The following is a 12,156-nucleotide window of genomic DNA, read 5'->3' as shown; positions in this document are numbered from 1 at the left end:
GGTGGTGGTGTGGCTGAATGAATACCAGAGTCAGCACTGCAATATCCTGGCACGCACAGACATTTGCACATTCACTTGGAGCAATCCTACAGACCTTTATGGATTGAATCTTAAGTAGCTGCATCAACAGAATTATTTATACTGGAGGGGAAAAGTTCTGCAGAAACTTTGTTTTAATGAATAACCTGTAGCTTTCAATATGCAACCTATGCAAAAAAAAAAAAAAAAACTCATGCAGGTTAGGAAGGCCATTTTTCTCACAATTTCCCATATATTTAATTACATTTATACCAAAATCCATAATGTTGAGATATAGCTTACATGATTCAAAACTGTGAATCTTTGCAACAATTTGAGCCATCTTATTGTATTCTGACTAAAAAAGAAAGATCAACTCAAACAGCAACTTCCAGCAGGTGTTTGACATCTTATCTGACCCATGGTAATAAGATTTAAACATGAGGATGGATCAGTAATGTATAATTAAAATAATGATATGATGCATTTAATCACAGAGAACTACAGGTGCCTCAGAGTCCTGTAGGAACGTCAGATGTATTCATTGGTGTTTTATTTAGTGACGCGACCACACGTTCTGCAGAGCCAATGACAGCAGGCCCTTAAGACAGCACATGACTGGCTCTGTGAGCTGTCACTCACCACATGCAGCACAGATGGTTGGCCAAGCTGGAGCAACATGATGGGGAGAAGGAGGGATTATCTCTGCCGGGGTTGGATAGAGGATGAGGTTCTTGGAGGGAGGGGGGAGGTTGATTGGAGAGGATGGAGGGGGGCTCTGTAGAGGGAGGCGGAGGGAGTGCTTTACCGCAGTATCACTAGATTTCTGCACCACTCATCAAAACTCTGCGGCATGCAGACAAGAGAAGCTGGGGGGGAGGGCAGATGCTAGATCTTTGCTGAGTGTAGGGACGCTACCTCTTTACTGTCCATTTTGTTTTCTTTAGGTAGGATACTATAATTTAACTTCTTAGTTTAAAGACCTCTCTTCTTCTTACAGTGGAGGCACACTTAGGTCTCTCTGTCTCTCTACTGTCTTGCTAATTGTTCAGACCCGGCGTATTTTCCCATTAGGGCGCGTTCATTAGAGTTTGGGTCCTATCTTTTATGACAAAATGGCAAAGGATGGAGAAAAGAGCTCTTGGAAGGACTTTATATGGAACCCCAGGACGAGGGAGTTTATGGGCAGGACGGCGAGCAGCTGGGGTAAGTGGAGTCCAGCCATACAGCAATGCAGCAAAAACCCGGTCCCCAGACTCTTTAATATGTCTCTGTGTAAGTGTATGGGGACTGTGTTCAATGTTCAACATGCTACTTCAGATAGGACTCATTCAGACATAATTGTGTGTAACTATAATGTGAGTTAAGCTTGTTAGAAGTTGGGTGATTATGCTCCTCAGTGTTGAGGTAATGAGATGGCTGTCGCTATCCACTCCGCTGTGGTGCTGAAATCTAAATGCGGCACCGCTCCCGGGGAAGGGAAAAAAAAATCCCTTCTGCCTCAGTTTCTGTTTTTATTTATTAATTCATGGCACTGCTTTTCCCTGCGCAATGCGCTCAACATAAGGGTGGAGGCATATGGTCTTATTTTTACATTTGAATTAGCCAGATTACTGCAGCAGCACTGAGGCAGGATCCACTCTGTTGCACCATCAGCTCCTCTCTGTGGTAGATTGCTGTGGCCAGCGTTAATGTGAATTCCACTGCAGATGAGGCTTTTTCTAAAAGAGATCTAAAAGTTCAGCAGAGGAAGAATTGAAGCTTTATATAATGAGTTCAACATGATGTCATCCTTTTTCAGGGTTTTCTCCAGGGATTTCAAAGAGGGAGCTCCAAATCCCAGCCTCTATAAAGCACATTATTATTAATATACTGTCCTCTTTTCTATAATTCAAACAGCCTGTAACTATATCTGAATGATTCATGAAATGATAGGGCACATATGGCTCTGTTCTAATGACATTGGAGCATTTTAATCTGGGTAAAGCCGTGGGCCAAATGCTATTTGTATCACCTCCAACCCCCGGCCCCTCCCAGTGAGTGTAAATCAGCAAGGGATTTAATCCTAATCTAATGACTTCATTGGCTGATGGGGAAGGTATCAATTCAGGGTGGGAGCCAGCAAAGTAAACCACTTTCAGGAATTTGAGCTACTTTGATCTTTCCACTGGTTGACACGCTCACATTGGAAACACTCAAGTTCTTTCTCTTGGATTGGAGTAACACTGAAGGGATTGTACTTGGCATGAAATTGTGGTGATTATGTGTCATCAATGGACATTGTACTATTAGTGCAGGAATCATTGACTGCAGTTTCCTCTGTTGGAATCCTCCCACAGTGTACGACTTAATCCAGCTCAGTGCATCCCAGGTGCTTTAAGGTCTGCTGGTCTTTTTAAGCTGTGCTCTCTAAGGCTTGTTAATTAGGCTATTTTTGTCCTTTGCCACTACATGTAGGGCCTGCTAAACTTGGCATTTCACCTCAGCACTTCCTCATTCTCCCCATGACGCAAACACAGCAGGCTTTGTACTGTACTGTACATCCACTGTCACTTCTTTGGATGGGTGGCTTTGGATGGGTCTTCCACTTCCTGTGCCAACTTTTCTTAACACGCAATGTATTGAAAAGTTTTTGAAGTCTATTCAAAAGGCTAATTTATTGCTCACACTCAAAATTATGCAGAATAATGCAGATTGAGAACATTAGATCAAAGGCTTTCTGAGGCTGAAACATTGGACTTTTATTCATGTGTTCTTCTTTGTACTTGGAGTTGTATGGAGGAAGCCTTGATCAAGTAGAACAATCTAGATATTTAGATATTACAGTCCTACAAGCTGACATCAGGCCACCATGGCCAAATAGATACCTAATTTTAAAATTCGACTACTTAAGAATTCTGTATCTCCCACTTCCAAAACAACCACAGACTCCTACTGTAACACATTAAGATAGTCCTCAAGTGGAAAAACATGTATTTAACATATAAAAGGTAATACATTATTTAGCCACATCTTAGATCTATTAATTCTTTCTCTGCAGCTTTTAATTTTTTGTTTAGAGGTTTTTTAATCCACAATTTTTCAAAGCAATTGAGCAACACGTCCTCCTAATTAATTCCGATAGAAAACGGACACCTCTCGTCATTATTGTAGAAGAAAGAACAGGATACTGAACCGTGCCACCCTGGCCTTTCTGTTCTTTGCTTTCAACTGCCATCTGCAAACAAAACCCATCTGAAAGAGAGAGGCTTCACTGTCCATCATCACTGGGACTGAGAGGGGCAGACTGTAAACCTAACACCCTCCTTGCCAGGGGGAAAGCCACCCTGCCTGTTTATCACGTGTGCACACTCATTCTCCCCTGGGTGGTGTCATGTTTGTGGTGAGCACAAACCTCCCCTCTGGACGACAGAGAAAACCACTTAAACACTTTGTTTTGTCACATCTTATCCCTGCTGCCTCTCTGTCTCTCTCCTTCTTGCTGTAGTGCCTCCGGCGTGGTCCGAAGCCTGGAGAGCTGACTCTGTGTATTTTTAATGACTCAGCTTGGGTCTTCTCCATGTGACAGACGGGATGCTCTCTGCGGTCTTACTCAGCCATTCATTCATTCCTTCACTTTCAACTCAGATTCCAGTCATTTAAGAAGCAGTTTAATGCACACAAGCTCTTAATCATCAATGTTCCCTCTCTGCGATTGCCACCAATGGAGCAGCTTCCTCTTGACATTTTAATATGGATTCTGTTTCTGTGTTGGGAGGCAGATGCAGCTGCTGACTGAGTGAGAGCTCCACGCCAGGGGGGGGGGGACAGCAGGGGCGCAGGGTCAGGGTGCTCAGTTGCTACCCGAATCTGGCCTCAGGTGTTGATATTTTAAGTGACAGATATGTCAGAGAAAATGCCATTATGCTTCCCCCGCAATTTATATAGACAGGAGTGCGTGAGATGGGATCAAACAGCAGCTCCCAAAGAATGTAACAACATATCATCAGTTTTTTTTGGTTAACTCTGAGAACTTAAATAGAATACAGCAGTCCCAGAGTGTTACTTCTGTCATTATATTAAATCTCTATTAAAAAGAGGTGAAACAAGACAATAAGATTCATAGTTATTAACCACATATTTCATAGCAATCATAGTTATTAATAAAACAGTAGTTTCAAGTATTAAACAGCTCCATCCTCTTAGATCTGAAGCTTTATATTAAATTTCAACCCTGCGGACTCCTGGATTTAGATTTTTGATATTACAGATCAATCACTCTTTACCACTTCACATTAAAATATCCTTTAATCTTTTTTATGAGAGGTCTTTTGCATCATTTCCGTCCTAGCACTGCTTTCCCTGTTACGTAACATTATCACCAAGGTCTCCTTACACTGTTGATGAAAACGGCCTAGTCTACGATGGCCTGTAATCTCCTGACCCTGATGCCCGGCCTCCAGGGGGTCCTTGTCCTCCCTTCCCCTGTGTCACGCTCTGTTATCAACTCTCCCTCTCTGTGGATGGGGAAACTCTATAATGAAATCCACCAGAGAGCAGTTGTTCAGTCTTGGTGTATGATGCACAATGTCAGACCAGTTCTATCTCAGTCAGATCAACGGATGATGAAATTACCTCATTACAGACCATTTGTGCAATAACTCTGATTTAATGTGTTGAAGTGACTTTAGTGTATTAGTGATTGAGAAAGCGAGGGGCAGATGCCGCAGATTGAATTAAACACTCTTGATTAATGAGGATTAAATGGCTTTCTGTGAACATAGTTGACCACGCAGACGCAGCACAACACAGCCGCAGTGTTTAGCTTAAGCTGATTCCACTATCGTCACTGACAAATGTCAGATTATTCATATTTAAGAATATCTCACATACAACAGTAATTAGGAAATGGATTTGCACTTCACTGCACTGAAGCTGTAGATGTTAGTCTAATGGAGGCTTCATGCATAATCAAAGACCTACCTTTCATTGTAATGCGCATCATCAGATCAAAGAGTCCTGTGAGACACTGAAGTCTGCATACAGCCATCATTACAGAGTAATAATGTGTGTTTTAAACATCATGCATTTCAAATATCAGTCCACACAGCGAATCCACTTATAGTTCAAGCCTCTTTTAAAGCAAGCAATATGTAGACATAGACACGTTACATTGGTTTAAATATGGTGTCAAGCTGAGAGAGTCTCCATAAAGTAGAGTTAAGTAAAACATATGTATGATGTTTGGTTAAAAACAGTTATAGGGAATGGGGAATTTCATGCAATCCTATGTGTTAGAGTTAAAACTACATTATTATAAACATTTTTCTTGTTTTTGATATGGTAAATGATAAATGGACTTTTCCCATTTACCATAAAAGTGCCAATCGCTCAAAGCTCCTTTACATTACTCGTCAACCCACATTCATACACTCATGGAAGAGGATGCTACTGTAGGAGACCATCAGTATTCACCAATCACACACATACACACGCCACTGACTTTGTCACTGAGAGCAATTTGGCATTCAGTGTATTGCCCCAAGGATACTTAGTCGTGTGACAGCAGGAGCCAGGATCAGACCGACAACCTTGAGAATTAGAGACGACCCATTCTACCACTGAGCCACAGATGCCCTATTACCAGTGTTCTGTTCTCAATCACTTATTGTTCCTACATAATGTCATTGTGCACCTCAAGAATACAGTTAACTCAAAGAGAAATGTAGGTGTTTAATAATAGAACTGGAAATGATTTATATTGAATTGTGATTACATATTTGGAATGTTAAGACAGCAGTAAGGGTATCCCATTTTAAAGTAATGACTGAAATATTGCACATTAAAGCAATTTTGAAATCTTAAGGAAATAAGACTTTCACATTTGTACAGTCAACAACTAACAATTTCAAGAAAACACAGTCATGAAGTCTTGAATTTTATCTTACTAATGGATGCCTGGATGTTTAGTTAACAAGCTCACAACTAGCACCATGCTTTTCTTTTGAAATATGAACACAGGATTTGGGAAATTAGTTAATTTCTAATATATTTTAGAACTCAGATGTCAAAATGAGAATTTGCTCTCTTCATTGTATTTGAACTTCATCTTTTAAAGGATTAGGCATTCTTTCTTTCCTCCTAACTTGAAATTTTATGGATCTGACATATCTCTCTCCCCTCTGTGTCCACAGGTCTTATTCTTCTCTTCTATATAGTTTTCTACATCTTCCTGGCTGGCCTCTTCACACTCACCATGTACGTCATGCTGCAGACGCTGGATGACCACAAACCTACCTGGCAGGACCGTCTTTCCACACCAGGTGCTGGAGCTAATGATGCAAACTGCATGAACACATGGGCCACAGTCTGTACTACAGTGTCTTGACCTCTGCTGTCATTTCTCTGTCACTCACAGGCATGGTGATTAGACCCAAAGCAGATGAGACCTTTGAGATTGTCTACACCATCAAGAAAACTGAGAGCTGGGACATGTACACTCAGGCCCTGAACAAGTTCCTGGCACGTAAGTCTGGATCCCGTACTGTGACTCAAAAAAGCTTGGTTGGGATTATCCAGCCACCCAGAATGAATTGTTTTTACCTAATAAGAGATAATTCCCTTACAGTCAGCGGGTAGGAGATTGCTTTGCATCATAAGCCTTTAAACACACACAAAGTAAACCCCACCCCCACTCTCTCTCTCTCGCCCTCTCTATCTCTCCCTCTCCCCCTCCATGCAGCCTACAACAACACGGTCCAGACCCAGAAAAATGACGAGTGCACCCCTGACCAGTACTTCCTGCAGGAGGACAGCGGGGATGTCAAGAACAACCCCAAGCGCTCCTGTCAGTTCAACCGCACCATCCTGGAGGACTGCTCGGGGATCAACGACCGTTACTATGGATACCAGGATGGCAAGCCATGCATCATCATCAAGTTGAATCGGGTATGAAAGCCGAAAGGGAAAGAGCATGTTGTTGCTAGGAGACATGGAGCTAGCGAGAGGGAAAGATGATTCTAGTAAAAAAAAAAAAAGAAGAAATATGGATATTGATGTTTCTATTTTGGGCTGATTTTCCATTTTCATTATTTCAATTAGAGTAAACTTTGAATCTTACTGGATATGTCTTTTTGTTTTTCTCACAAGGTGATTGGGATGCTTCCAGGAAAGGATGGACAGGCTCCGTTTGTCACCTGTGGTGCAAAGGTATTCCAGTTTTGTCTTACACACAATGCATGCTCTAACATAACCATCTGGACCGCAGCCCATTTAAAGCTTTTGTTTCTCCCTCTCACATGCAATATGCCACCTGTCACCAAACTCCATCCTCTTTCTTCTCTTTCTTGCATGCCATCTTGTCATTTACCCCACTATTTTGTGTTGCTTTTCCCATTGCTTTCCATTAATTCATCCACTCACAGAGATACAAAGTTGGCAAAAATGAATGGGTAAGAGCAGGGTAGAAATGTGTCTCTTCATGTTTGAACAGGAATAGTTGTTTGTAGTCTTATGTTTGTGATAGTGATATAATCTGTGTTGAATAGATGGTGGGAGCTGTGATTTAGAGCAAAGAAGGAGATTAATGCGACTCCTTCCCTCCTACATACTGGATGAGAGGACTTTTCATGCCTAACTTATAACCTTGTTTTGCCACCACAGAAAGAAGATTCCGAAAAAATTGGACAGTTGATGTATTTCCCACCAAACGGCACTTTCAACCTCATGTACTACCCTTACTATGGCAAGAAAGCTCAGGTAAGATTGTACCACACAGCATCTTCAGACACATTTTCCAGACAGAATACATCTGTTCCTGTGATTAAAGTCATCCTTGGTTTTCTTTGCTTGTCAGGTGAACTACTCTCAGCCACTGGTCGCCATCAAGTTCCTCAACATCACCACAGATCAAGACGTCAACATCGAGTGCAAGATCAACGCCAACAATATTCCCATCGGCAGTGAAAGGGACAAGTTTGCTGGGCGGGTGTCGTTCAAGCTGAGGATCAACACTGGGTCCGACTAGGTCTCCCTCCCCCCACTCCCCCCTCTCCTGAAAACTACTTTCTCCATTCTCTGCAACATTGCCCATAAACAGAAAGTAATCTCAGTATTCACACCCTTTTGTAGGATCTGTTTACATCCCCCTCATTTCAGGAGGAAAGAGTTAACCGTAGTCTTGTGAAGAAGAATAAAAAGGGTGTTAATCCTGTCATTGTTTCTGTCTGTGAGCTTTGGGACAAATTCTTCTCTGTAAATTAGTTTGAGGTGACGTCTATTTATACTGCATGACCAAACGTAAAGGGGATGTTAAAGGATGTGAACGTGTGTTTCCAGAGTTTGCAAGGATCAGCAACAGTACCACATTAATGCTGCTCCCCCTTCCTGCTGCCTCTTTACAGAGTCTCCCTCTATATATGATTATACACAAATTACAATACAAAATGTGTATACCCACAGTATTTATACGGCATCATAACCTTATATCAATATTTTGTTGCACTTAAAAAGAATAATCCAACAGACTCGCAAATATATCTTGATGGATGGATGCAGAGATGATGAAGCCATGTTGCATGTGTATATTGTCTTTAGTGCGCTATGAAGGGCAGGAGGCCCCACGTGTCACACCTCTCTGCTCAGTGTGAAAAACAGATAAATTCAACCACTGACCACCAGGAGGGACCATGCTGTAACAGAACACAAACATCAGACCGGATAGGCATTTCCTCCAAAAAGAGAAGGAGTTACAGGAGAGCTGAAAACCTTTAAGAATGAGTGTGTGTGTGTGTGTGTGTGTGTGTGTGTGTGTGTGTGTGAGAGAGAGAGAGTGTTTGTATGTGTGCTCCATTCATTCACAGGTCCCATTTCATACTGTAGGTCGGGAAGTTGCATGCAATGTGCAATATTCATTACATGGCATACATTATGAATGTGTAAATCAACACTTAAGATAAGGAGATGACAATGAAGTAATTATTAACTTGGCTCATTTGATATTCAGCCTGTTTTTTTGTTTTTTTTTACCTGAGAGCAGCTTAAAATCACATGCGTTTCACATGTGGGTTGCGTTCACAGACACCAGTGATGCCAAATGACATTATAATACATCTGTCATGCTTCATTTAGGTCTTTTATATATACAGCTCTTCTTTAACCTTACTAAATGTTTTAAGGTTAAATTAAAGTCTTACAACATCATACTAGGTTTGCAAAAACTTGACTTTTTTGCACCTGAACGCATCATGTTTTAAGTCAAACCAGTTCAACCACCAGGTAAAAACAACATCTGAATATCAAACCCGCCCCTCACTGAAAATAACTCTATAATCACAGTCATGGTGTCTACCTGTTTAGATTTTTATTTGTGTGTGTGTGTGTGTGTGTGTGAAAATGCATCTATTTCATATGTATCAGAAATAGATGCTGTTGTCATGTTTTGTATTGAATTGCACTGAAAGTGTGCTTTTTTTCCTCTTTTTTTTGTGAATCTGAGTTGAACTAACTCATGTACAGTTTTTGAGGAGAGTGATGTAGAATGTTTGTTCTCTCTGTTTTCATTCATACTCATTATCAAACTTTGAAATATCAAAATGTATAGTTCAAAGGTTCTTTTAAAAGCTGATTAGAGTCTTAAACATGTGAGTTTGTCCATTAGAGTTCAGTTTTATAGGCCTGTAGGATAATAACAAAAGTGGAGATTTTACTTCCTTGACCACATAGAAAAGGTTTTTTTTCATGTGATTTATTTGTTGTAGTTTTTCCACTGTTATATGGATCAGTCTGAACGTACAGCCATCATGATAACAAGGAAACCAGTCTGAAAGAATCTTAGATTAGTCATGAGTTTTGGTGCTGAAGCTGTTTACTGTTCACTCTGCAGTCTCAGGCACACAGTCCTGTAAGAAACACCTGCAAGTACTGGCAGGAGAAAATCAGTGGAGTCACACTTTTTCCAAGTCGGGCACGGTATTCTATCACATAATGACGACTGTGAACCTGTAATATCACCACAGCTAATATGGCATCTGTTCACTCACGTTACAGCCTGGCTCTACTCCACAGTTTTATTTTTCTCAGTATCTCTCAGTCTGCTTGCAGATATCTCACGCCGCTCTAAATGGGACTTCATGTCTGATGCAGATTGGACAAAGAGAGACAGAAAGACTATGAGATGTAATGTGATTATCTGATCTATATCAGGATAGTCATTCTCAATGAAATATGTGATCCAACCGTCACCAGATTTTTTTTTTTTTTTGTATTTTTGCTTTTTGAGACAGTCCACTGACCAGTTCACATGCATTTCTCCTCTGGCATTCCTGCAACACTTACTTAATTTCTCTGTAATCTCTTAATCTGGTCGGCTAATCCAGAGCAGGCACGCTGAACTTCTTCACCCTACTTTGCTCCTCCTCCGCTTCTTCCCTCCAATGAGCAATGCATTCACTCATTCCTATTTTATTCTATTTAAATCATCGAAGAAAGAAACTGAAGTCCATTAAAATCACAGTGCAGCAAATCAAGCGTTCTGCTTCATCACCTGATTGGACGCGTTTGTTTTTGGCTCATGTGCATGTTAAGATTCAGTCTGCAACCAAAGATCTTCATCTCACTTAATTCCTTTTTATCTTTCAGCAGCAGATGTGAGTGAGGATCTAGAGTGGAGATACTGTAGGAGCCAGGTGGAGGGCTAACCACCCTGTGTTATTAAAAGGTCTACTCTTATATAATAAGAATACGCACAATCAGGAACATGTTTCACTGCAACATAACAGTGCCTCCTGGTGGACAGACAGTGTTGTTCCCCAGTGTCACAGAATGAGTTTCCTCTTATCTCCATTTATTTTTTGTCTTTATTTTTCTCTCTCTGATAATTTGGAGATGTTCTCAAAAAGCAATATCTTTTTTTTTTTGTGATGTTTTTATTAGAAACAAAATCAGTGTGTGATCAAGAGCAAGGACGATGGTGCATTCAGGCATTTTTGTCAGAATGCATTATCGTGATGGAACAGAATAGAAAAGTAGTGTTTTGTTTATAAAAAAAAAAAGAAGAGTATTTTTATTGCTATTTTGTTGTAAAGAGGAGAGAATGTATAAGCTTGGATTGTATAATATCATGGGAGCTAGCTGGTAGGTTTTCATCATTTATTTCCATGAACGCCAATTTGTGACCTCTTGGCTGGAGATTTTTATTTTCAGTGTAGAAACATTTTTATTGTCCCACTTTGAGTCCTTTCTACTTTCTTAAATGGAGCTTGTGACGGTTTGCAGCGAAAGTTCCCTGAACTCATCAGTCTGTTTTATCCGGAATAAGTCATTTAAAGTATACTAAATGATAATGTTCTAAAAAGATCCTGAAAAGGCTGTGTTTACAGAGAACTTCAGTTGCAAGAACCTTTTCAAAAACATCCTACAACAGGGCCAGACAGAGAGAGAGAGAGTCCATTATTCATTTTTTAATTAATGAAAATTTTCAACAAACCTCATTTTCCCAAACTAACCTCCCTCGTCTGAAATCATACTATTGCCTAAGACTGTGGTGCACGGATAGTTCAAGAAAGAAATAAGTGAAATATATTGAGATACTCTCACCCAAAAAGGATGATAATTCTGTTCTGGATCTTTATTTTTGCTCTTACTGTATGTATATTTTTGCTCATGTTTACCGCAAACCAAGATAGAGAAATAAATAAATGTCATTTAAGGGAACTCAGCCTCACGCTTCATTCTTGCCTCTTGTACAGTTTGTTGTCCAGATAAGATTTCCTAGTCATGGAGTGACTCAGATTAAGCTTGGAACTGCGTGGATGCTTTTCGTCATGGTTAACTAGCAATCAAAGAGTAGTAAAATGCAGCCCAGCCTTCCGACGGGACAGAAAAAGAAGCCAGCCGGTGTCAAAAGTAGCATCAAGTGGATGTAATCTAATGTAATCCCATTCACTATAATCCTGACAGCCTGCAGTGCCAGTGAGCAGCAGTGTTATCCTGTGTGGTAATACTTTGCATAGTAACAAGTGAGAGGTGAACCCTAAGGAAAAGAGACGTGATGGGATTTTATGGTCTTAAACTGCAGTAACCTCATTCGCTTTATTTTCTCGAGGAAGTATGTGCTCAGTGGAAATACCAGCACCACCAAGTCATCCTGCTACACACGTC

The 12,156-nt window shown here is 40.6% G+C and overlaps 1 protein-coding gene across 2 annotated transcripts; it reads left to right on the top strand.

Moving 5' to 3' along the window:
- The first annotated feature begins 762 nt into the window (after window positions 1–762).
- On the top strand, window positions 763–11,707 carry atp1b2b (ATPase Na+/K+ transporting subunit beta 2b). 2 transcript variants are annotated; one of them, XM_034683022.1, is made up of 7 exons: window positions 763–1,224; window positions 6,192–6,320; window positions 6,416–6,523; window positions 6,740–6,945; window positions 7,147–7,206; window positions 7,660–7,755; window positions 7,853–11,707. In XM_034683022.1, exons 1-7 carry the CDS (start codon window positions 1,134–1,136, stop codon window positions 8,021–8,023), a joined length of 861 nt encoding a protein of 286 aa, XP_034538913.1. In that variant the 5' UTR covers window positions 763–1,133; the 3' UTR covers window positions 8,024–11,707. The 2 variants fall into 2 exon arrangements, with proteins under 2 accessions (XP_034538913.1, XP_034538914.1); XM_034683023.1 differs by lacking the exon at window positions 763–1,224 and adding an exon at window positions 5,785–5,817.
- The last annotated feature ends 449 nt before the right edge of the window (window positions 11,708–12,156 follow it).

The sequence above is a fragment of the Notolabrus celidotus genome, chromosome 5, assembly GCF_009762535.1.
Source record: "Notolabrus celidotus isolate fNotCel1 chromosome 5, fNotCel1.pri, whole genome shotgun sequence".
Lineage (NCBI taxonomy): Eukaryota > Metazoa > Chordata > Actinopteri > Labriformes > Labridae > Notolabrus > Notolabrus celidotus.
This window is presented reverse-complemented; position numbering and strand designations above follow the sequence as displayed.

Excerpts from the sequence above, each read along its gene's own strand:
- atp1b2b (XM_034683022.1), top strand. The coding sequence starts at position 1,134 with ATGGCAAAGGATGGAGAAAAGAGCTCTTGGAAGGACTTTATATGGAAC. Across the intron at positions 6,524-6,739 it reads CCTGAACAAGTTCCTGGCAC|CCTACAACAACACGGTCCAG; the intron begins GTAAGTCTGGAT and ends CCCTCCATGCAG. Across the intron at positions 6,946-7,146 it reads TCATCATCAAGTTGAATCGG|GTGATTGGGATGCTTCCAGG; the intron begins GTATGAAAGCCG and ends TTTTCTCACAAG.